At 42.9% G+C, this 25427-nt stretch overlaps 1 protein-coding gene across 1 annotated transcript; it reads right to left on the reverse strand.

Moving 5' to 3' along the window:
- Nucleotides 1-17864: 17864 nt before the first annotated feature.
- Nucleotides 17865-23819, reverse strand: CCNA1 (cyclin A1). The gene is made up of 8 exons (XM_086612739.1): nt 23691-23819; nt 22166-22406; nt 21824-21945; nt 20903-21126; nt 20060-20264; nt 19010-19123; nt 18218-18351; nt 17865-17913 (listed from the first exon to the last, which is right to left on the reverse strand). Exons 1-8 carry the CDS (start codon nt 23817-23819, stop codon nt 17865-17867), a joined length of 1218 nt encoding a protein of 405 aa, XP_086468865.1.
- Between the last annotated feature and the right edge of the window lie 1608 nt (nt 23820-25427).

Raw genomic sequence — 25427 nt, forward strand, 5'->3', positions numbered from 1 at the left:
TACCTTCCTACTGAATTATCCTAGAATGTGATGAACTCCTTACAGTTTACACAGAGCAGGAGAGATGTCTGTCATCTTTCTTTTACTATAGAAATTCAGAATTAATTCTCTGCATTCTTTTCACACATGAGAAATGCTTCAGCTGAGCAGCCTTCAAAATCAAAAGTCCTAGAGCTTTAGTTACCTTCTCCTTTCCTACGGTTTCCTCTTTTCAAAAAGAAAGAAAAAGAAAATATAATGAAATTAGCATCATAGAATCATTTAGTTTGGAAAAGACCTTGAAGATCATGTGTCCAACCATAAGGGAAAAACGAATGGGAGGGGTGGGTAATTTTAAACAACGTGCTCCATTGATGCTTCCCAGAAAGCCTATCTGAGATGCCTTTGGACATTTCATGTGTCAAAAGCCTGGGAGATGTAAGTTACCACTGCTGACAGCACAGAAAGACAAGGCAGCAGGTGCTATGTAGTTAGGTTTATTGAAGGGCAGCTTCATTCTTACCCCAAAGAGTGCACAGAGACAAATCACCTGCCCTTTTACGCGGCGATTTCATGTCAGCATTTTAGTTTCCACTTCCTAATACTGATCTCCATAAATGTTAAAGCAGAATCTCTGTCAGATGCCCATGTTTACCTACTACAATTTCATTATTAATATTATTTTATATAATTTGGAATATTTGGTATACAAGCACAGCAGGGTCAAGTCCCTATGGTTAACATTCATTTTAGCTATATGGCTGTTCTCTTGCTCAGGGCCATTTGCAACTGCATCAAAGGTAGTATGAGTACACAGAACAGTGCTGAGTCCACAGAGCCATGAGAGAGTGAGCTGGCTTTTATTCTCTTCCTTAGCATCAGCAGCATTTCCAAACCATGTTTTAACAAATGCCAGCATGAGCGAAAACAATCAACTGGACAGTCAGCAAGCCCTCATCAAGCTAGATCCTGATTTGCCAGAAGTAAAGAGCCATGGAGAGTCAAATTTTTACTCTTATTCTGGGAAAATGTGAAGCAAACAGTGTCACATGAGTTCTACCTTACCAGTTCTATAGTCATTTCATAAAAATCACATTATTGTGTTAGGAGTATCTGCTCAGGCAGTTATCTTGCCTTTCTCGTTCCTGAGGCAGCAGCACCCACACTTGTATTGCTCTCAATCGATACTTACCTGCCTGACTTGCTATTCAAAACCTCCATAAGCAATACCACTAAGATGCTCCATTTCTATGCTCAGCTGCCTTGCTATATAGCTCTTTCCTTGAGAGATAACTGAAACCTCCATTGCTGTAACGTAAGTCTATTAGTCCTTGTTGTCCTTTTGATTTATCCCCTCTTACCTGTATTTGAAGACCATACTCATGTAACCTCTTTTGCCTTCTCTTCTCTAAGGTAAGCAAAGCCAGGGCTTCTCCAGCAGCTGTGCATGGTGGACAGCTGGCTATGCTCCCCCCAGACCCTTTCTGAGTCTCCCTTACTGCTTTGATCAGGATGCAAGGACTGCATTTACGCCTGCCAGACCATGTTCCTCTTAGCACCTTCCAGCCTGACATTACTGACTCCTGTCTGAAACATTGCCCTACCCCAGGAATCAGTCCCCACTCTGTATTCCCCAGCTTTCTCCATGCAACCATGCATTCATCCTTATAAAAGTGCATCCTTGGCTCAGACCACTTCAGCTTAGCAGGACTGTTTGAACAGCACGGCTGTCCTGCAGTGGATCTGCATCCTTTCTCACCTTAGTGTCACCTGCAATTTTATAAGCATGCTCTCTACTTCACCTAATTCATTACTGAAAATTTTTCACTGATGATTTTCTATTTGGATAGCTAGCTAGAGGTAATTAACATCTGAGTACAATTTTCTACCAACCACATAACCTGTTCAGTTTCATCAAATCCAAGTTTGCTCTTACTTACATGTCATCACAGACAAAAGCCTTAAAATGACATATTTGCTTTTTCTTTATTTACATCACTCAAACTAGGAGGACATTAGGCTGATATACAATTAGTTCACATCTAACAATGTTGGCTGCCATTCATCTTTGTTATTGTCTTGGTGATTACAAATTATTTGATTTTGATTAACATTCCCTCTGTTGTGTTCCCGGTTCAAAACTGAGGCCAAGTAATTTGTAGCATCCTAGTATCATCTTTCTGTCCCCCTCAAAAAACCCTAAATTTGCCTTATACAGTCTTCTGAAACTCACTTCCTCTCCAGTTCTGGGCAGAGGGGATTGCTAATGACTCCTCTTTCAACATCGCAACTAGCTGGACTTCTCACTTTGTTGCCACTAACAATAGTTAATAGCCCAACTACAACCACCAAAGGGTGAATGTTAGAGCAGAAAAGGCATTTAACATTTCCACTTTCCCAGCCTCATTGGTGGGTAAATCTGTTTTTCTTTCCTTTGGGTACCCACAGAAATATTTTCATGTTCATACTATTACTACTAATGTATTTGTTTTCTTATATTATATACAATTTTGCACTTGCTAATTGCTCAGGAAAAAGCCTCAGAATATCTTCAGAAAACTATGCTGAAATATATTTACCTTTATAGGTGAAAAAAAGGTACAGAAGAGCAGAAAGCAGACATTTTAAGCTTCAAGACTTCCATTTATCAACCACCCACACAAAAAGCATGATTTTCGGATGAAAAGAGCTGAGCCCCTGGGCTCCCATTTGTTACAATTACTGTGCAAAACTGAAGAGGCTTAACCTGCCCTAGCAGGGATAGAATTGAATTCAGGAGCTCCAGAGCATGTAAACCATCAACAGCAGGTGCCTCTGCCCCACAGCTTTTATCCAGAGATGTCCCTGGAGCAAGCCTTGTAACACAGGCTGGAAACAATGTCTTTTCACCCTCCTCTTTTCCTTAGCAATAGCCTTGCCCCTGGTAGGGCTGACATCAATGCCAGAAAAGTTGGAGGATTTTACTTACTTTCTGGGGTTTTTCATCTCTTTATTCTTGTCCTGATTGTGTAAGCAGTTTTGAATGTTCTAAATCACATGAGTAAAGGCTTCTGGAGAGGAAGGGAAGATTACACAGTTTATTCAACAAGAGTCAGACTCATCCTCCCCACATTCACCCCTTCCAGCTCCTTAAATTCAGGGCTGCAAAGACTTCACTCTCAGCAAGCTCCAAACAACAACCTCATCCATTGCATTTTACTAGCTGCCTTTGCTCTTAACCAAATCCCTTCTCTGACCAGATATTATCAGTCCCAGATGTCTGCCTAGTTACTCTGATCACTGTTTCTGGTTTTGCGATAGAAGGGAGGCAAACTCATATCATTCTAACACCAAACCAGAAAAATCTGAGTTATCTTGCTATATGAAACTTTAACAGGGTGTGTTTCTTTTTTTTCTCTTACCAGACATCAACCGACATGGCTGTGATGGATTATTACCGTCTTCATTTTTGCAGACAGAGAGAATGTAAGAAAATGAGGCTGAACCTACTGTAAAACGCTTCACATCATTCTTTTGAGCAGGCCTAGGAGTTCTGACACTCCCACCTGCTTCAACAGGAATAAAGATTAGATCAACACCAAGCGCCTTTGAAAACTCCATCCTACTTTTCTGCCTCAAAGCAGTTTGAAACCTAACTCCCATGCTCCATTAGTCAGTCAGTAAACACTGCGTCTATTTCTAGAAAGTTATAAACACAGAGTTTAGCAAAAACAACTGTGCAAAAATCTCTGGAAAAATAGAGAAACTGTACAAAAAAGCATGAAGCTACTCCACTTAGGTAATATCAACACAGGCTTGAAGTCATTTCCCATAAAACACATAAAAGGGCAAAAGATTATAAACACTGCAGCTGCTGACCTGCTCAACACATCTAATGCAATATTCAGTCTTTTCCAGCAATCAAACCCAATTATGACTAGAATTGTTAATGCAGAGGCAATATGTAAATATGCAGAACTGCCAGCCCTGGAGCAAACAGAATAGATGTTTCTTGTTAGGTTACTGCTGGGACTTTTCTACAGCCCTGGTTCCTGTGAAAATTTGAGTAAACATGTTTACATAGTCATTTCAAAATGTGAAAACTACTTTAAGTTGCTGCTATAATCAAGATCAACAGCATATTTAGTGAAGTGTTAAATGACAAAAAATCATTGCAGTACAAGTCCACCTTAGAAAATGTTAACAAAGGAATCTGGCACTGCTTTCAAAATCCCAGACCTTCACTGCGGTTCCAGACTGCTGCGTCTCTGTTCTTGGTGCCTTACAATGCTTCAGCTTCTCCAATACTAATGAGATTTTTCCTAAATAATGGGAAAGGAACATCGCCACAGTTTACAACAACCTATCACCACGCTGACAGTGCAATCGGTTAAAATAAATTAGGAGTGAATTAATTCATATACTACTTAGTGCATTTCAAAATAAGAACAAGTTGCACAGTGTACCCCAGTCAAGCATTACCACTGATTCTGACAGTTTTTAAGTATCTAAATAATTCTGGAGTATAAGTCTCTTAAATTGAAGAAGACCTAGGCTTCTAGGTTATTCAGACTGCTGAAAAGAAAACTTTCTCCATGGCCTGGGTCAGTCAACTGGAGCCTTTCACACCCAACATACAAGTTCTGCTTTAGCCCAAAATTGTTCCTAGTAAGCAGTTACTGGATGCCATGGAGAGATTTGTTTTTATTTCATCTTCTAGGGCACAAAGGTCAAAGTTACCAAACAACTTTTCCATTCACCATAGTAGCAGATGGCACAATGGATCAAATGGGCATGAAAACTGTTATGAAAACTGTTATGACAACACTTCTGTCATCGGTTATGACCAAGATGACTGACAGAACTGAGGGCCACAGGTGGCAGATCGTACATTGAAACTCCGTGCAGCATCTCAAAATTAACAGAGAATGTCAGCACGCAGATGACCAAGAACACGTTCAAATCAGTCAGAGGCTATGTGCACAGGTGCTCATGAAGGGAGGAAAAATACAAAAACTCCTCTACGCTCCACAGCTGTAGGAAATTTATTTTAACAGTAAAATTCTCTATCTCCCACCTTAAACTTCAGAGGATCAGGCCACCAGATTGCACGAGGCACATGTATGTCAAATACAGTCGATTGAAAATATTGCCTTCTGCTTTAGAAAGAGTCTGCTTCTGGTTTGGGGGTTTGTTTGGGTTTTTTGCATTTTCATGGCTTTGATAAGCATTGATAAAACAAAAATGTTACTGATATGTATGATACACAATTAATTAGAACTATATACTTCTCATGTATGGCAGCAAAGGAACATACCTGTGATTCAAAGCTACAGCAAGACAACAGCTGTTTGATCTCTATGCTGACCTGGGCTCTGCAGAACGTGTCCCAAGCAGTACTACACATCCTAAGGTTCAAGACTGTGAAGATTACTTACTGTTGAGGATTAACTTCACTTGGCCTGCTTCTCGGTGACCATAGTTCCTTTCTTCTGGGTCTCAGAAATAGGTGCCCAAAACCACTGGCATTTTCTCAGCCTTAGATGTCATGGCATCCAAGTCAGGCACTAACCATAAGCAACCTGAATACAACTCTTCACCATTTTTTCCTCAATGTGTATGTTTATGCGTGTGTATATATATAAAAACAAGCACACATAGTAACATACTGAAAAGTGGAGGCTCTATTGCTCAGTAGCTCAGGAAACCACTTCACACCTTTTTACATAATGTTGCTCTTGTCATCCTTCACTGTCATTTTAATTAACATTTAGCTGTTAATGCTGAATAGGAACATAGAGTAAAACCAGTACCTCTACAGTTATGTTTCCCCATTCCATCAGTGCATCCCGTGGAACAACAGAAGGATCCAGGTTAGGCCATCCCTCTGGAGGCCAGCAGCTCAGAGCAGAGATAGCCTCACAGCCCATTCCACTGATCTCTGGACACCTCCAAGGATGGAGGTCCCACCACATCTCTGGGTAACCTACACCAGTGTTTAATCAGTCTCACAGTGAAATATTTTTCCTCATGTGCATTCAGAGCCTCCCTTGCTGCAAGTTGCAGCTGCTGCCTCCCAGTCCCAGCTACAACCCTCAGAAATCCCATTCTGGCTTTCTAACAAGCTTCCTTTAAGCAGTTGAAAACAATTAAGTTTTCCTTAGCCACCTTTTCTCCAGGCTAAACAATCCCTGTTTCCTCAGTCACGAGCAAAACAGATCTGAGTTGGGGAAAATTAACTTAATTTGTTGCCAATTAAAATAAATATTTAACTACCAATTTGGTTAGTGGGAAACAAAGAGGTAAACTTTAAAACAGCTTTCCTCCCTACTTTCCCAGGCTCAGCTTCACTCCAGACTCCCCTCCCCGCTCCAAGCAGTGCAGGGGGATGCAGTCAGTCTGTAATGGCTCCTTGCTGCCACTCCATCTTCCTCATGCTTCTCTCTGCTCTGGCACAGATCCTTTCCACGGGCTGCAGGGGATATCTGCTCAGGGGCCACAGAGTACCTCCTCTTCCTTCAACCTTGGTCCTCTCTCAGGTGAGCATTACTAGAAACAAAATAGGGACTAAAATCCATACTGGCACCTCTGAAATTTAAAGAAATACATTAAAGAGCTTAAAGTCCTTTAGTGGCATTGACTTCAGATAAAAAACAGGTGGTGATATTGAATACTGGCATAATAATGGCAATTAGTATATATTAGCAGTGCTTCTCAGTGTAGAAGACATCTGGCCAGCTCCTGCCTCACTGATGGCTTTGGTAAGTTGCCAGGAGGCAGAAAGACTGCCTTTGATTTGTATACACTGGGGAAAAAAAAAAAAAAAAAAGGTGAACCAGCTTTCATTACAAGCAGGCTTCAGCAAGAGTCATATCTTCAGCAGCGTGTTAGCTGCCAGCACTTACTCTCAATACTCATTAGAAAGTGACTTTCCTCAGGGATTGTGTGCCTTGCAGTCCTGCATCTTACACCTACTGTGCTCGTCAGACCACGATGAGGGCTGCATCCTATCCTCCAATGCCCATGTTTTAAGAGGATGTCAGGGAAATGGAGAGCAGTGCTATAAACACATGAGAGCCAGAAATAATTTATTACTATAAAAAGCATAGAAACCTCAGTTCAATTTGTTTATAAGATAAAAATCATGGGGTAACTTAATCTTTGTGGTTACATTCTCGCAAGGAAAGAAAATGCTGCTAATGAAGGGCTCCTTACCCTAGTTGGGAAAAGGAAAATCTAAAGGACTTGAACCTAGAGTCAGATATGTAGAAGTTAAAAATAGAGAGGTTCTGGTATCAAGGATGATTTAGGAGCAATCAAACATGGTTAAGCAGCTATAAAAGGCACCAGAAAGTCTGATAATCTCTTTCGATCTTAAGAATCTATGCATCTATACAGGCAGTGTCAGTGGAGGCCTCTACATACTCTGACTCTATATTTAGCAGAAAACTCAATTACTTTTTGTTGCCAAAGCCTGAACTGAAACAGACCTTCTAGTTAACCTTGTCCACAACTATCCTAACATGCTGCTTGTCTCAAATGGTTTAGGTTTCTTCTACAGCTGAAGTACAATATGAGACTGTTTATACACAGAGGTCCAAAGAACAGAAGCACTGGTGGAAAAAAGCAGCACTCTGCTCAGCAGAACCCTACAAAGTATTTATTAAAGACAGAATGAATACAAATGAGATTTAATGAATTAAGCAAAAAAGCAATCATTTTAGGGGCCCTCTGAACACAAGGAAGCCATGCTTCTGTTCAGTCCCTGCACAATGGCATCAGCCACAACGAGACCACCCACTCATTCTGGCCCAAGTGCTTACTGGTGAGTACTGGAGGCTTCATGTGTTTGCTTGGCTCTCTGCAGTGGCATATATAGAACTTTCCTTAGAGAACAATGCAAGGAGCTGAGCCTTTTACCAACCAATGCAGAGTTCCAGGTCAGCACCTCTTCTGTTGATGGGCTTTCATAAACCATCACCAAACCTGGATGCAGAGCATGGATAGTCAAAATACTTGTAAAACATGTTCCTATTTTAAATTCTGACCATGGGGTAAACAAGCTGTTGTTAATATTTAATGAGCTTATATAGAATCAACTCCCCATAAATAATCAATATTGTAATCATTGGCTAGTTCCACTATGTTAAATATTTCTGTAACATTTACTGTTGGGTGCATTATTCATAATAGCCTTCCCCTGTTTCTAAAAAAAGGCAAGAAGCTGCTGATTGTGTATCATTCATATGCCAGGTGAAACACAGGCCTCATTTTGAGATAGTATGAGATTTAGTGAAGATTTCACTAGTTTGAGATAGTGGCACTCAAGAAGGATTATACACAAAAATCCAGTGATAGCCTTTAATTCTTTAGCAAAGTCACTTACAGAACATCAAAGACAAATAGACTCATTACATAGAATACTGTAATGAACTTTTTTTTAGCTCTAATGTTACATTGAATTTTATACAATTATGCTTAATGATACTCTTGAATTTTTCAGTATCTTTAATGTGTATTAGCACAAAGGAATTCCCAGAATCTCCATGAGCATCCTTAGAGTGATCATTCATGTCACACCATACAAGGAAAAAAAACAAGAGATTCTAAATATTATGGTTTCAGATTGTAGTGGTTTAGTCCAGCTGGCAGCTACGCTAACACACAGCCACTTGCTCACTCCTCCCCCTTGGTGGGGTGGAGAGGATAAAAACATAACAAAAGAGGGGGTGTCCAACCTGGCCAGAAACAGGTTTGACTGGTTTCAGACCAAGGGAACCTTCTCACATTTCCTTACAGGGGCTATCTCTGCAGTCCTTCACCTGCTACCAAACCCCCCACCCATATAAACCCAGCACACAGACACTTACCTGTGTCTGAATACCACCTATGGCGGCTTTTCCCATCTCAAAGCATCCAGAAGTTTCTCTTTTCCACACAGAGGAAACAGCAACTTTTTAATTACTACCGTGTTATGTTAGAGACAATTCAGTACAATATTAATGATGTAGTCTTCATGGTAATCAGATGAGTGAATCCAAGTTTAGTGGGGTTGTTTTTGCTTGGGGTTGGGGGGCGGGGAGGTTGTGGGGGATTTTTTTGTTTGTTTGGGTTGGTTTGGTTTTATTTTGGTGGCTATTAAAAAAAACTAAACAAAAACACACCTACTTTTATCTTTACAAGATAGCTATGAAAGGTTCTGGAGACTTCATCTGACAATAAAATAAAGGATTTTGCCAGTTTAAGGCCAGTCAGCATTTGCTTTAACACAAGTGGAAGTTACAGAGATCAGCAGTTCCCAGACCGTAACCTCTGAATTGGCCCAGAGAAGGGTATTAAACACTAGAACCTACTCGTACATCCTTTACATACTGCCCAGCTCAGTGGTCTGGGAGCATTAGCAGTGATTGTGCTGTGAGTTTCATGATGGCCTGATGTTCATGCACTGAGACAAGAAGCTATTTACAGAAAGTATAGTTTTGTGAGGCATAGTCTAGCAAACCACAGCAGAGCTTTCTGTCCTGATTATTTGTTGAAAAAAGACATTCATCAGAGCCTGTTTACTCCCTGATGGGTTTGCCTTTTCACCAGGTGATCCAGTACAACTAGCTAAAACAGATTAGGATCCAACTTCATGTGTAAGACTTGATGCAGGGGGATGCTTTTAAGAATGGCTGTGCTCTGTTTAGCACTAGTGTGTCAGTCCTGCATGATGGGAGATTTATTATTTGCTGGCGCTGGGCCAGGAGCCCTGCACAGCCTTACCCTGCTGGCACAGGAGCTTCTGCAGAGCCACATCCTCATTCCACATTATTTGAAAGTTGTGATCAGTCATTGAATGAAAAGACAGAGGAAGGAGTACAATGTTCAGCTAGCAGATGCACAGGCATATATGGAAAAAATTGCATTTGTTCACAGGTGCTCAAGTGCCTACTGAAGATATGCATGCATGATGTGAACATGCTCTGCTCTCCCCCATACCTCTCTTACTCAGAGCAAGACCTCCCAAAAAGCTGCTACTGTTAGCCAGAACATTTGTTTTGTTCTAGCCAATGTCCATGGAGCACCTCAGGCAGCCTCTGTGCACATGACAACTGGTTCATGACTGTCTTAAAATACACCTGTATAGATATCTGCAAAAGCTCAAAAAGATTAAGGAACCTAGGCATAACCAGAGCTCAGCAACATAACTGTCCAAGGAGAAAACATTTCCATTTGACTCAAAAAATGCTTTACTGACAAGTTTTGCATTGAATAATATTAGATCACTGCTGCAGCACTCTGATAACTGCTGTGGATAAAAGCTTTTCACTGACTCTACCAGTGCATCTCCTCTTTTCTGTTTAGAGGCTAAAGCTAAAAGCAAATACATGTTAGAAATAGCTGCAGACAAAAAAAAAAGTGTACATTTTAATGGCTGAGCTGCTTGTGAAAGTAAAAATTAAAGTTGGGAACAGAACAAAGACAACATGACTACATCCAAAAAAGGACACTTAAACACCATGAACTGGGCAGTAATTGTTTTACATAACCATTCTCCATCTTGCTAAGTTACTTTGAAACAAGGATTAACACTGGAGTCTTCAATGAACAAAACATCATATTCTAACTTTAAAATTATTACTGATGGTTCCCCCCACCCCCCCTATTCCTCCAAATAGGGCTGAATCATCTGGCAGGAATTCCTCTCTTTTCTGCACAGACCATACAAGTTCTGTAATATTACAAGAGCTTCATCTGCCCAACTCGCAATAGGAGGAGATGCTTCTCCATCACACCTGCTTCAACAGCGCACTTACCTATGTCATGAACATCAACAGCTTCCATCACATCTTTATCGGTTGTGGCTTCCGCTGCTCCAGCAACTAAACTCCACAGAGCTGCTTGCTCACCCTCCCCCCAGCCCCCGGGGCTGAGGGAGGGAATTAAAAGAGGAAAGAGACTCATGGGTTGAGATAAGAACAGTTTAATAGTACTACTACTACTAATATATAAATATATATATGTACAATGATAAATATATACAAATGAGTGATGTACAGTGTAATTCCTCACCACCTCTTCACCAAGGCCCATCTTGTCCCAAACTGACAATCCCGAAACAGATAAGTCCCGACACTGCAATCCAGATGAGCGAAAGGCCCAAAAATAGAGAACGAGACGGAGAGAGCACTCTGAGAGTCTGAAAGTGAGAGTAGAGCAAAGGCCGTTCTTTCTAGCTGACCCTCACTTTTATACTGGGCATGATGCTGCATGATATGGAATACTAATTGGCCAATTTGGCCCTCAATCCTGTGTCTAAGTTCAAATCATAAGGAGAGTTGTGGACCGTCTGTCCCAGCCATGCTCCCCTCTATCGTGTTGTGCTCCTGCACACTGGCAAGAACATAGCAAGCTGAAAAGTCCTTGAGGCCTCAGTGCCAACTATAAACATCAGTGCGCTGTCAGCGTTCTTCTCAGAGCAAGTCTCAGACTAAAACCAAAACATAGAGCTCTTCCAGCTGCTAAAAAGAACTAACTCTGTCCCAGCTGAAACCAGGACAGTATCCTGTCTGAAGCAGGTTTTAAGTCAACATCAGATAGCCTGATTTGTATACCCAGAAGAAAATATCTAATAAAGTGCTGGATAAACTAGCACAAAAAAAAATAAATATCAAACTTCACAGTACAAGACTATAGATGCTCTGGAAAGTTGCATTTATTTTCAAGTATCCCCTGAACACCACATGCGAGGGCTAGACAGAGCAGCTGACAACCTCACATTGCAGCTCCACTAAATCCTGGTTACATTTAATGAAAAAATAATTGAGCATAACTGTATTGTTGCAGTGATCTCACGTGTTGCTAGTCTACCCAAAAACATGTAAAAACGAGCCCAAGAACAAATAGCCTTCTTGAGCTCTGACCCAGCATCCTTTTGGGTAACGCTGAAGTCGCCTTCCCCCTCAAGCCACGGACCAAGGACGGTGGTGCCCTCTCCTGGTTGTATTCTTTGGAGACTATCAGAGCATCACTACTGCTTTATTGTAAATCAATACGCTCTTTGCTTCTGGTTTAACATAATAAAAAGCTCGAGGTCTTTTCTTGTACAGCTGAACCTGAGAATACTTTTAGGAGCCTCTTGAGTAAACAGAGGTGACGATACATCACAGCACTGGGACAGGTATATTGTTCCTAAGCATGTACTATGCAAATGTGATTGGGGGAGAACCTGGTTCTGCCACCTCAACGTCTCACTCCGTTATCACCTGGAAGAACAGCACTGCTGTTGCTGCTCATCTGCAGCCTGCTTTGCCATCCATTTTGTTCATTCCCAGATATTTCTATCCTCTTTATGAAGGACAGAAAGAACCAAATGGAGGATGATTCTGTTTCGAGATACATGTCATACTCCATCTTCTGCCTAGACAGGGATAGGGTTTACAGTATTCTACTGCAAGCAGCTCACTGATTAGTACCAAATACCTAATCTGTTGAATACTGTGGGCTCTAGGTCTCTGTTTCCTAATTTCTCAAGTTATTTACACATCAAAATACAAACAATAATAAACAAACAGAAAAGGCAGCTTGGCTGCAGATGGTGGAGGGAGAAGACCTATTTCTTGCCAGAACTTAATGCTTTATCATGAGCCTGTTCTTCCAGCACTTGGCTCCAGTAATGCTCCTCTGCGTTCAGATAAAGAAGGTCTGAGCATCTGAAAGGCAAGGACTGAGGAATCCCTTATAGTTTAGCTAGGTATTTACTGGTATTAGTGACAGGGATGCTTGGTCATTCTAGACACATTGCTAAGACAAAAAACAGCAAGCATGAGCACTGAACACAGCCATCCACACAGCCTGTTAGCTCTCACCGGCTATTCTGTCCTGCTTCAATAAGCTCTCCTCAAGATAAGTCTGCTTAAAAAAGGAGCTAGCCCTAAGCACCATGGAAACAAGCCAAATGAAGACAGACATTTGGCCAGGAACCAGTCCTTGCTGGTTATTATGTTTCAGAACCAGCACGGCCTAACTAGAAAAGCACTGTACAAAACCCCAGGACACAGAGCCATAATTTTAGCATCTTCAGGAGGATTAGGGCCAGGACTTCCTGGTCTTTCTTGCCTTGGCTTAGTTTAGACACAAGTTAATTTGATGAGGGTGGGCATGAACTTCAGGATTGACTGTATTGTATGCTCAGTATCTTTCTGTAGACTGTCCTGCAAGTTTGTCTCTGATAATTCTCTTCAGTGTTTGCACTGCTGCAATCTACACTGACAAACCTCAAGCAGGGCATGGAAAAGCTAGACTGGCTACATTAGCTACTCATCACACAGGTTTTCTAAGCCAATGTTTCTCTACATCTCTGCAGGGACACCAGATAAAGCACACATCCTCCATAAACACGTTGCCAGGGATGCTCATTATGGGCATCTCATCATGCAAAGCTTTATTTCTTACATTAAGTGAATGCAATCTGAAAAAGCATCTAAGAGAAAGTCTGAGCTTACCATACAATAGAAGAACTATGAAGCAGACAAAAGCAAAAAAAAAAATAAATATCAGTGTTCAATGAGACTCTTAATTGTCTGATGCAATGGGAAACTATATACATCCACTATAACCAGCACAAAGTTTGTAAGACTCAACTTGACAGGGCTCTAGACCACCCAAGCAGTAAGGGATGGGTTTGAACCTCCTTCAGTTCCCATCTGCCTAGCAGAGTCTGCATAGCTCTTCAGTACACAGAGATGATCTTGCTCTGGGGCAGCAGGTGCTGAAGAAAATTGCAAGACAAAAAGCTTAATTCCACAAAGCAATCACTGATGCCGCTGGCTTGTTTCTCATCTTTAAGAGCAGCCCCACAAGCTGCTTCAAGGTCACTGGCTAGAGTAAGTACCAACCACAGCAATTAGAGCTAATTCTCGTCATTTGTAGAACTGACAACGAGCAGGTATGTACACAGACTAGTCACACAGCCAGATTTCCCAGCAAGGCAGACACCCTTCAATCATGAATTAACAGCTTAACTGTCCCGACCGCAGTTAAATCATTCTCCCTAATCATCCAATTACCTCTGACATCCTTAACTCACTCCAGAGAAGAAGAAAACAAAGACAGACTCTAGTTGTTAAATCAGTACCTTTCCAGAGAGTATTATTTTTGAGTTCTGCTTGTTCATTTTAATCTTAAGGGAACAATGGATCCACAACAAATTCCCTGCTATAAAGAACAGCTTTCTCAGGACACCAAAGAGTTAAAATAGCTCATGTTAAAAGTTATTGGTTAAAAATATTAACTATAACACAGAAAAAACAAGATCATGCAACCACAGCACATTCAGGTCTTCTGAAAGTCACAGCATCATAGTATGGAAACTTCTAGAATAAGATCAGGGAGCTTTTTGTTTGTTTCTAATACCAATGTTAAAGAGCTCTTGAACTGAACATCATGGGTCAAAGTTAAAATCCTCAACACTTCTCAATTCCAACCCAGCCAGAGTACTGAATGATCACTCAAAGCTCCTTGGATGTACTCAGCCTGCTGTCTCAGCAGTTGGTTTTACTCCGAGTGTATTGTCCCAATACATTTTAAGACAGGGGAAGATACCATGACCTGCATAGAAGTCAATATTCAGCCTTTGAAACACACATGCTGCAAGTCTGACTGATCTTCACTGCAGAGCTGACTGAGCAACATCAGGCTTGACAATTCTGAAACTGAAACAGTTTAAATATTTCCCGAACAAACAAATGAAAAAACGTGGCCATGGTCTACAAGCCCCTAAATGGGATAGTCAAGAATTGAGAATGCCTCTGTTTAGTATTTAATGTTGATTCCCCTTTCTTTTCCAGGATATGACTGTCTTCAAGAAGACTGGTTCTGTTTGTTTCAAACATCACACAAGGCTGTGAGCTTTACAGGTCTCAATTTATCTGTATAGCACAGGTACTAACTACATCAATGAAAGCTTATAGCTTGGGTTGCTTTCATCTCCCTCCTTATAAATTCATATTCCTGTATACTTGATGATTTTCAGTACATCTTTTAAGTACTCAAGTGTTTTAATAAGATGAAGTGCTTAAATGCAGATGCATCAAGAGCATTATTTCACCTTTGTTACCACAATATGCCGAACAGAAGTATCTCTTATACCTTTCTCAAGTATCAGCTGCAGAGGAGAGCCCACATGAGGGGCAGGCTGGAGTTAAGTGTGATGACTCACATAGAATGAGACAGGAGATAGCACCTAGTTTTCCCCTTGGAAGAGTCAAGGCTCACTCATACAAGAGCAATAAGCCTTTTCATTGCTCTGAGTAAGACAAATACAACACAAAGGAAATGAGAATAGAGCAGGAACACTCAAAAATGCCATTATTACTCACAGATCTCAGATGATAGCACTTCAAGATCAGTTTTTTTCTGTCTCACAAATTAAAATTTAATCCATCTTGCACAAGCTTGTCATTAGCATTCACACTGTAGCATTATGTGATTCTTTACCTGAAGTAGTTAACGTTTTTAATTTTCCCTTTTTAGCTTTTGGACTAAAAGACTATTTAAGCCACTAGCTCAGTTGCAAAATAATGACAAAAGAAACAAGAATGCAGACAAAGCAGTCTTCTTCAGGTATTACAGTTTAAAAAAAAAAGACAAGTTTGTATACCAGAGAATTAAAGCTTCAAGCAAGTTGAATGCAACTATTGTGTCTGTCTTACAGCTAAGTAAACTCTAAAAACGTAAAACAGAAGGAAAATTAGGCTTCTAGGAAGACACCACATGATAAAACATTTAGTAAATTCAGACCTGGACACCTCCTACCATGTTAGATGCACCAAATGAAGATATGACTGTGGTCATAAACTGTTCATAAGCTCAAAACTCATCTCTTCCCCATTACTATTGTAACATGATCATATGAATACCTTCAAACTGCTCTAATACTAGGAAAACACTTCTGCACTTGCAACATTCATTACTACCTCCAAAATAATCACTACAGTAATTGTAGTTCAGTAAGCATTGTTATTTACAAGTAGAGTAAGGCTTATTAACATGGGGTTTCAGGACACCTTATGTTCAGCATGAAACACCATAAACAAGCTGGAACAAGCCTGGCAGATTCAGCAAGACTCTCTCAGTACGTTCACCATTTCCTTGTGAAACAGGCAACCAAGAAGTTCACTACTCTGCATTGTAACTAGGCACCACTAGCTGGGACCTTTGTACTGAGCCACCAACTTTAAAGTTGGCTGCAGGTATGAGTGAAGTTCATAGCCCACCTTTAAAGACATTCATCCACAGACGACGAAATTCATTGCATGGAGACAATCCATGGCTCTAGGCCCCCACCATAAAGTGGATACAACAGATGAGCACAGGATATCTAGTCACATCTGACTAGAAAGTGTTTGAAGCAAGAGATGAAGAACTGCATAAGTTAAACAAACAGAATGCTTCCTCTCCCTTAAAAAGATACTTACTTTGAGACCAGTGAATCAGTCATTACCACTACCTCCATTTTGAAGAAATACAAGGGTTTACATTACTAGGAAGATTCACCAGCCTGAACAGGGACAAGGCAGGGGGAAGAACGTCTCACACACAAACAGACATGAAACCCCTGAATCTAAGGTCCTCATGACATACATACTGGTATAATCAGTTTTTTAAACTAAAGAGGCTTGTTAGCTGGTACTTAGTACTTCTGCTGGACTGCATGTTAACATCAAGTGCTAAGCACATTGTTGCTTGGAAACACATAATGCCCTGTATAGATTACTCTTAGGAAGCAGTAGCCACTGAAGGTTTTCAACTCTTAGAGAACACCTCAGACTCACCTTGCCATTTAGATGAGTGAAATGTAGCTCTTTATCATGCTGACCAACATGACAACTAAATATTTTTTTGAACTACTTTGAACAAGGGTTGTGTTTAAGACTACCCAAGGCAGGTTTTGTTTGTTTTTAAAAACACTACCTAACAAATAACTGGGAGGCACAAGACACTGTAGCAGCTCAGGATAAGATAGTTAATAGATAGCAGGAAGGAGCAGGGTGATGGGACAGGGCTAAGAGTGATGTTTCTCTAGAGACTGGACATGTTCAGCAGTGCTCTAGTGGCAGGAGAGCTCATCTCAGACAGCTATGCCATAAGACTACGCAATACCACAAGTATGACACAGCAGCCATCTAGCTAAACTCCACTGTTCCAGTAGCTCACATGCCCTAGTTTGTTCCTCGTATCTGTTAGCATTGCTCTCTACTGCAGTCTGTTCAGTGTTTGAAGTGTTTCTAAGGCTCTGCCAGCCACAATCTCCCCTTCCTCCAGCTCCCTGCAGAAGAGTCTCCTTTATTCACCTCCATAAAGCAACGTTTGACTTTCACCTGAACAATGATGGTCTTCTACACACGAGTTCAGTGTTCATAGACCACTTGCATCTGGATGTTTTTGCAATAATATGGTAAATACGCTCCAGAAGATAGGTTCTGTTCATGGCCACATGCTCTTGTCTCATAAAAGAGGAAGAAATAGATAAGATACTGCAGCAAGTCACCTGTGTCTATGGAGATGTCAGATTATGTTGGTTTAAGCCACACTTTATCCACTCTAGCTAGCTTAAAAGCACCACTCACAACTTTGTAAAAAAACCCACAACCCTTTCTATTCACTGTTACTGCAGATATTAACAGGAGTCAGAAGATTCACAGAGGAATGGTGTAATAAGACATTTATTAAAAGTGCTGTCATTTATATTAAGAGCTATAGTTTAATATCCTTTTAAAAAATGCATCTAATTAAAAAATACTAGCTAAAACCCATTCTGATCACTATGGTTACAGACACATGACCTGCAGTCCCCTATGAAATGTTAGATCAGCTTTGCTGATGAGGAAGAAGTAATCTCCAAGTTCAAAATCCAGTCTCTATTATAGAGGAAGAACTGCTGGGGGCTCCAGAAGAGACACCTGCAGGTACCTGGAATAGAAATGCAGTCACTAAAGATATTGCCTTCTTGTGCAATACACTAGGGAAGAAAAGAATTTTTCTGCAGAGTTGCAGGATGATTATCTAGTACATTTGTATACCTATGGATGAATTACTCCTCTGGTCAGAAAAGTTTTCCCCTCAAGAGGCTGACACAGGCTTCTGTTTCAGGAATAGAAGCTGACCACTATAAGAAGTTTGTAAGCTACAGCAGCTGTGGCCCAAGCTGCTAAACCAGAGTCACCCTGTGCTTATAGCCTCCGTGTTACCGAACACTGGTTTCCTGGTTACTTACTTTGAGTGCTTATACTTCTCCTTAACCGCTTGTAGTTGGCAACGGGGAGCGTCAAGGCATGCTTTATGCAGATCAGTCAGGCAAGGCACTATATCTCTTAACGAATATCCAGTGAACGTAGCAAGTGTTTCTGGCTGGTCAGAGGAGAAAACTAGTGTTACTCTTTGTAGACAACATTCATCTAGAAGATCATTTTCTACAGAAGCAGATGCCATTTTCACTACATCAGTGCTCGCTCTAGATTCTTTAGGCTTGAAAAGGATTCGAGTGTATCCTGCCATTGATTTCACTCAGTCTTCCTTGGTGCCAGAAGATCTGACAAGAAGCTGCTTCTGCTCTAAGCATGCGGCATCCATTACATCTCTTCTGGATTCTGCTCTGCTAAAGCTATTCCTCCAACACACAGCTGAGAGGCCTATCAAGGCTTACATTACACTGAGTAGCTGCTTTAATCACTCAAGTAGTCACACTCAGCTCTCCCCTCCCTCCCAGAAAGCCCCTGAATTGTCCTTGGGGAAGTTTCGGAGATTAAAGACTGCCAAGGCCTTAGGTACAGACTTGATGTAAGTGAGCAAGACAACAAGGTCTCTCCCATTTCAGAGAAGAAGTATTTCAGGTTGATTTAACATTCATTCATCAGGTAGCCCCCTTAGCTCAGGAACAGCTACTCATCCTAGGATTTCAGCCTTTGTAACAACATACTTCAAAGCTACTCCTTCTGCCTCTTAGCCTAGTTCTAATGATAATATAAAATGCTTTAGCTACTCATTAATATGCAGTTGTTGGTCTTACCCAGAAAGACCTGTTCACTGTATAGTTTGCTAGACAGTAGGCTGCTGCAGCAGTTTGTGAAGGAAGGTACTTCAGAAAAGGGTCAGCTTCAAGGAGACTCAGCTCTGCAAGATACTGAACAAAAAAAACAACACACAACAGAAGTCTTTCAAACAGAATAAGCCTAGCTGGTACAATCAGGCCAATAACAGCAAGCACTGAAAATTTGCAATGGTCTCATTTTCATGTGAAAAACATGTCTAGTGGATAGATATAGAATTCTACTCCTGTTGATCTTACAGAAGAACCTTTAGCATGGTTCAGTAGGGACAGGAAGACCGCGCTTTGTCAAAGCCTAAATAATCTACACCATCATCTGAAGTTCTGGTCCCATCATTAGCTCTGACGTAATTTTTACAGATGGAGACTTAGAAAAATGCATGTTTTGTAAAAATAACAAGGACACTCTCTTCTCATCCTCTGAGGCTCTTGTTCACATAGGTGGACCTCACTTGGAGATCAGAGATAAATGGACAGCTCTAAAAAAATTTGGGTTCTGTTGGAGTAGAGTCACTGTACAATCCTATACCCTTTGCAGGTCAGATGTTTTGCTATAAACTTGGATTATTCTGTTTCTAAGCAGGGTTGCCTATGCAGTTACACAGGCCTAGGCTGTATCATTGTGTAGCAATATGTAGTACCACCACATCCAGGGTGGACTTGCTATGCAGGCACTGTTGGAAAAAAATCAACCAGGTTCCTACCACCTAGCTGCCTAGTTAGTGCTTTATCCCTGACCATACAGATACACCAAACTTAGGATTCTCACAAGACATTTATCCAGAAGTCTCAGAACACAAGCCACCTGCTGAAGGTAGCAGGCTACAAAGCATCCAGTTTTAGGCCTATTGCAGTCCCAGATAAGACTTGGCATGAAAAAACGAGTATCTTTTGATAGAGCATAGTATAGTAGCAGAACCTGTCTGCTCAGATAACTTGGTGAAATACATGTGGTTCTGCTTTTAGGATCACTTCTCCCCACCTCAGTCCTGAAAGGAGGATAATTCATACCCTTGCAAAGGTCTCTGTCCTGATACAGACTCTATGCTTCTGAATATACTGAAGGAGGAACTGGTTGATGGTGGGGGCTGTTAGGTCAAAAGCCAACACTTTGAGAAGCAGCTGTTCCATTCTTAGCAGCTGCCTCTTTGTGTAGGTATCATCTGTTATATACACAAATTCATCCACTTCTGGTGGGTAGATCTCTTCATATTTTCTGAAAAAGAAACACAGAAGCCACATTTGTCAGCTTGAAAGTTATCGTAAAAGAAAGCTTTGATGGACCCATATCAGGGTGAGCACATGGTATTACTAAAACTTGTCTAGAGCTCTTATTTTAGTCCTTCCTCCAGGATAGGTAACATTTCAGTTTCAAATTTGGGCAAAGACGTTTACAGGAACTCCAAGTCCTCAGTCTAGATAGAAACACACTCACTGGCGTTGTTAGCTCTTGACTAATAGCAAGCTCTCAGAGAGAAAGTCTCAGTAACACAATGCACTCCAAAGAGCCATGCACTCCCAGGCTATGTCAGGTACCCTGTCTACCTAAAGCAGTTCAAGGCTAATCACAGATTGCAACTGTGAAAATACTACAGCCTTATAGGCTAGCAGCCTAACACAGTAGTGTTTTTGCTCCCACCGTTATGGTTACAAGGTTTTCCTGCTACAGTTCCTCACATTGTGAACCTTAAATATTTAATTTTGCTAGTGCCAAAGTAGGTGAGGTTGCTAATCTTGAGATACTATGAAAAGCTGCCTGCCACTGCAAGCTTCAGTCCTTCAAATTAAACTAAAGGACTCAGTCCAAACATAAGTTTCAGCTCACTGAGATTTCAGGAGATAATACACACTTACGCAGCCAGAAGAATTGCTGCTGTTCCTACAAGCTGCAGTTTCCCTCTGAGAACAGACATGCAGGAAAGAAACCTGTCTAAGAAGTTCACCGCCAAGTACAAAGTCTCCGTCTGAAGTTTATATTCTTCCCCTACTTCCACCAGCCAGTCTACCAAGATGGCACGCATTCCCATTGTGATATCTGGTTGCTTTCTCATGTAGTAGGGCTTGGGTCTGAATCTCACCTGTTTGGAGAGAGAGTTGAAGAGTCAGGACGCTCATTCTGAAGAGCCATTGATGGTTGAGCTGATTAACAGCCTTTTACCAAAAGGAGCATGAGTTGTTCTAATATTAGTAACTTATTACTACTGGCTATAATTATAGCGCTAGTAGTATTAATCAGCAGCTAGTAGCATCTCTAGAAAATAGTATTTCTACACTCAAGAGATAGGACCTATGTGTTAGTAGCTGAATAGTAAAAGACCTCCTGGAGTATGGACAGCCTTTGCCATTCAGAGGGACCTGAAAACAGACTTCGAACAAATGACATACTTTCCCCTCTTTCTACTGGGAAACTGCACTTCACTGCTCTGATACAGAAAGGTAGGAAAAGCTATTTACTATTGGAAGAGAGCTGTCAGGGAGATCATATCCAATTGCTTTAGCATTTTTGCAGCATTCAACTCCCATCTGCAAGAATTCTTCATCCCAAGAAGTCAGGAGATGCTCCAGCAGTGAGATATTTCTGAGGTGCAGAGCAATACTGAAAGGTCTTATCACTGTCTAGAAGCTGCTTATAATTCTAGCTTCAGAGGTGGCTTTTACTACTTGCTTTCTCTCCTTCGTAGTTCAGTGGCAGCCTTGGGTTATCCTGGGGCAGCCATACATCTTTGCAGTATTGCAGCCCATCACGGAGACCACAAATATCTACAAGCAACTCACTTCAGCTTCTCGGAGGTACTGATGAATGTCTTCTGCATACTCCCCCACAGTCAGAGTTACGGCATCTCCCACACGATCCTCAGGCTGGGACTGAAAGGATGTGTCCACTATCATAGGTGACTCTAACAGGTGAGAGGAACCAGCAAGACACTTTTGTAACCAGCCTCCTCATCTTCTCTTGTTATTTCTACAACAGGAGTGTTGTGCCTCACGTAGACACAATCCAAGTTATCTTGAATTACTGTTTATTGTTACACAAGCTACTCACTAGCTTACCAGCATCACAATTCATAACCATCCTGTATGTGCTACAGATACCATCTGAGTAGAAATAGGAGTTACCTGTACTCAGATCCAGCAGTAGGTGAATACTGGATCTCATTACACTAGTATCCAGTTCACACAGGCTTGATTCCAGTTCTTCAGCCACTTGGCAGTTGTTTTCTTTGTCTTCTGGTTCATCTATGTAGATAGCAAACCCTCGCTTCGATGAAGTGTTGACCATAAGGTTGGGCAATTCATCTTTTCCAGACAAAGGGATGGTGTTTTCAGAACCAGAGAAGCGTCTGATAACAGCAGGACCCTGAAACAGAGCACACAGTAATACTGTGGGAGGGCAACTCAGGAAGAAAACAGTTGAGTATCACTTGCTTTAGAAAAGAAAAATCACTTTCCTTGACTAACAGACACCAGTAACAGGAATAGTCACTGGAAAAACCACCAGCTACAGCTGGTGCTTCACAAGTACCACTTGTTGCTATCTTGCTGCAACAGACTCCTCACAGAAGAGTGAGGGGTAGTGAAAGTCAGGAACCAGGGAAGTAGCCTCATCTCCAGCACTCACTGCCAAGGAAAAACGAGGCAAGGGTGCTGCTCAGTTCTGATGGGGCTGGCAAAGGCCGGGTCTGCTGCACGCTCAGTTCTGGCAAGGAGCAGCTGCTTTAAAGTGCAGCAAGTTAAAGTAACAAAAGAAAGTGCTCAGGCACCATCATCACAGCCTTAGGAAGGACTTCACCTGCAAGAATGCATTTTACGCTGTTACAAACCAAAGTTTGAACTTTTCAGCTCAAGCATCACAACTCCCTAGGACTACAACACCTGACCAGGATACAATCCTTCACATCATCTACCACTAGGGAAGCACCAACTGACTTAGGGGCTTCACACAGTCAAACAGAGGAGAGCTTGTGTACATGTAAGCTGCTATTTCAGGTCCTGTAAGTCAGCACAGTTACGCTTTCCCTGCCACAGCACCCACATCCAGGAGGACCCAAGGAACAGAAATGCAGACAGACACCCTGCTGTGAACTTTAGCTCCTTGAAGGCTCCAGGACTCTGAAGGGAGCATAGCCAGCTTTTAGGTAAGCATCAGCAACAGGACTTTTAGGTAAGCATCAGTGAACAGCCTTTTCTTAAACCATCCCCTCCACTTTAGAGGGTAAGTGCCCAAGCAAAGTCTCACCGAGCCTCTCTTCCTTCCAGGAAGGATTATTTATTCACAGCATTTCCACGGGGGAGTGTCAGTAGATTATGACTGAGTAGTTACTAACAAGGTTTCTCGGGAGACTCACGCTCATTACCTGGAGCCCGATTCAACTACTCACCCCACCACCCCCACGCCTTTAGCTGCAGCCTCGAGAGAAGGTGCCGCGCACCGCTCGTACCCGCCGCAGGCTGCCGGCCCCAGGACCCGGACCGCGAGTTCCCCCCGGCCCGCGGGGACGGCGGCCGGCCGGGGCTTCCTCGGGGAGCCCGGCAGGGGGCTGCGGCCGCCCGGCAGGGAGGGGAGGGGAAGGGCGGCGGCAGCACCGCCGCCGGGGCAGCTCCACGGGCAGCGATGGAGGCTGCCGCCGCGGGCGGGGCTCACCTGGCCGCCGGGCCGCCACTGCTGCCCGTTGTCTGCCAGCACCCCCAGCACCTCCCGGCCGCCGCTGCGGGGGGCGGCGGGGCATGACTCCCGCCGCCCCGCCCGGCTCTTCTCACCAGCACGGCGCATCGCCTCGACGTCGGTACCTTTCGCAGGAAAAAACAAAACACAAAATAAAGGTGGGGGAAACAAAACACAAAATAAAGGTGAGGGAAACAAAACACAAAATAAAGGTGAGGGAAACAAACCACCCTAAATATTTGGTTACACCTCGAGCAGACCCTCCCCTCCCGCCCCGCAGGAAGGCAGGCGGTAGCGCTGCCGGAGAGCCCCGCACCGCGCTGCCCAGCTCCGCTCGCCACCGGCCCACGGAGGACGCTGCTGCTGCTACGCCGCCGCGGAGGCTGCGCGCCCGCCGCCCCTATATAGGCGGCGGCCATTGGAGGCGGCGGCGGCTGTTGGCCGCGGCCAGTTGGAAGCCCGGGCCGCAACCCCCGGCGCCGCCGCCCTGCCAAGCCAAGCGCCGGCGGGTCGTCATGGAGACCCCGCCGGGGGCCGCCCGCCGCGGGCCCGGCCGCGCTACCCCGCGCAGGGCACGGACCGCCCCGTCCCGTCCCGTCCCGCCCCGCCCCGCGCAGCGCCCGCCGAGCGGTGGGGCACGAGTGCGCTGCCCGAGAGCCGCGGTCCCCGGCGCCCCCGCGCCTCGCACTGCGTGCAGGTTCTGAACATCCAAGAAGGACAGGGAGCTGTTGGGGCGGAGGAGGGCCACGAAGATGATCCGAGGGCTGGAGCACCTCTCCTGTGAAGACAGGCTGAGAGAGTTGGGGCTGTTCAGCCTGGAGAAGAAAAGGCTCTGGGGAGATCTTCTAGCAGCCTTCCAGTACTTAAAGGGGGCCTACAGGAAAGCTGGAGAGGGGCTTATGACAAGGGCGTGTAGTGATAGGACGAGGGGCAATGGCTTTAAACTGAAAGAGGGCAGATTTAGATTACATCTAAGGAAGAAATTTTTTACAATGAAGGTCGTGAAACACTGGAACAAATTACCCAGAGGAGTTGTGGATGCCCCATGCCTGGAAGTGTACAAGGCCAGGTTGGACGAGGCTTTGAGCAATCTGGTCTAGTGGAAGGTGTCCCTGCCCAGGACAGCGGGGGTTGGAACTAGATGATCTTTAAGGTTCCTTTCAACCCAAACTATTCTATGATTCTGATTCTATGATTCTATGATTCTATGATTCTGTGATCCAGAGCATAAGAAACGGATGTATAAGGGACAACAGCAGCTTTGTGGGAGCAGTTGAGGTCAGAAGAATTTGACTTTCCTCTTTGATATTTATCAATAGAGATTTTATCAAAGAGATTTTATCAAAGGGAAAGAAGAAAAAAGAGATTTTAGTTGATTTAAGCGTGGTTTTGACTTTTGTGACACTGGTAAAACTCTAAGCAACGGGACAACTGCAGAACTGATGGCATAGCTGTGCACAAGGGCAGTTGTCAGCCATCAATGGTGGAAATGCAGAGCTTTATAAAAGGAATTAAGCAGTGATTTGTCCAGTGCCATCGCCAGTGATGTGGATAATGACACAGAGAGCACACTTACTAAATTTGTGGATAACACCACCGATGATGCTAGGAAGGGCTGTGGCTGTGCTGGGGAGCGAGATTAGATTTCAGAAATTATCTTGACAAACTGGAAAAATGCTTTGGAAAAGTGGGATGCTCCTGAAGCACAAGTGCAAG

Source organism: Tauraco erythrolophus, chromosome 1 (genome assembly GCF_009769465.1).
Source record: "Tauraco erythrolophus isolate bTauEry1 chromosome 1, bTauEry1.pri, whole genome shotgun sequence".
Lineage (NCBI taxonomy): Eukaryota > Metazoa > Chordata > Aves > Musophagiformes > Musophagidae > Tauraco > Tauraco erythrolophus.

Excerpts from the sequence above, each read along its gene's own strand:
- CCNA1 (XM_086612739.1), bottom strand. The coding sequence starts at position 23,819 with ATGCGCCGTGCTGGTGAGAAGAGCCGGGCGGGGCGGCGGGAGTCATGC. Across the intron at positions 22,407-23,690 it reads AGTGGCGGCCCGGCGGCCAG|GGTCCTGCTGTTATCAGACG; the intron begins GTGAGCCCCGCC and ends GCTCTGTTTCAG. Across the intron at positions 20,265-20,902 it reads GCAGCAATTCTTCTGGCTGC|AAAATATGAAGAGATCTACC; the intron begins GTAAGTGTGTAT and ends TTTCTTTTTCAG.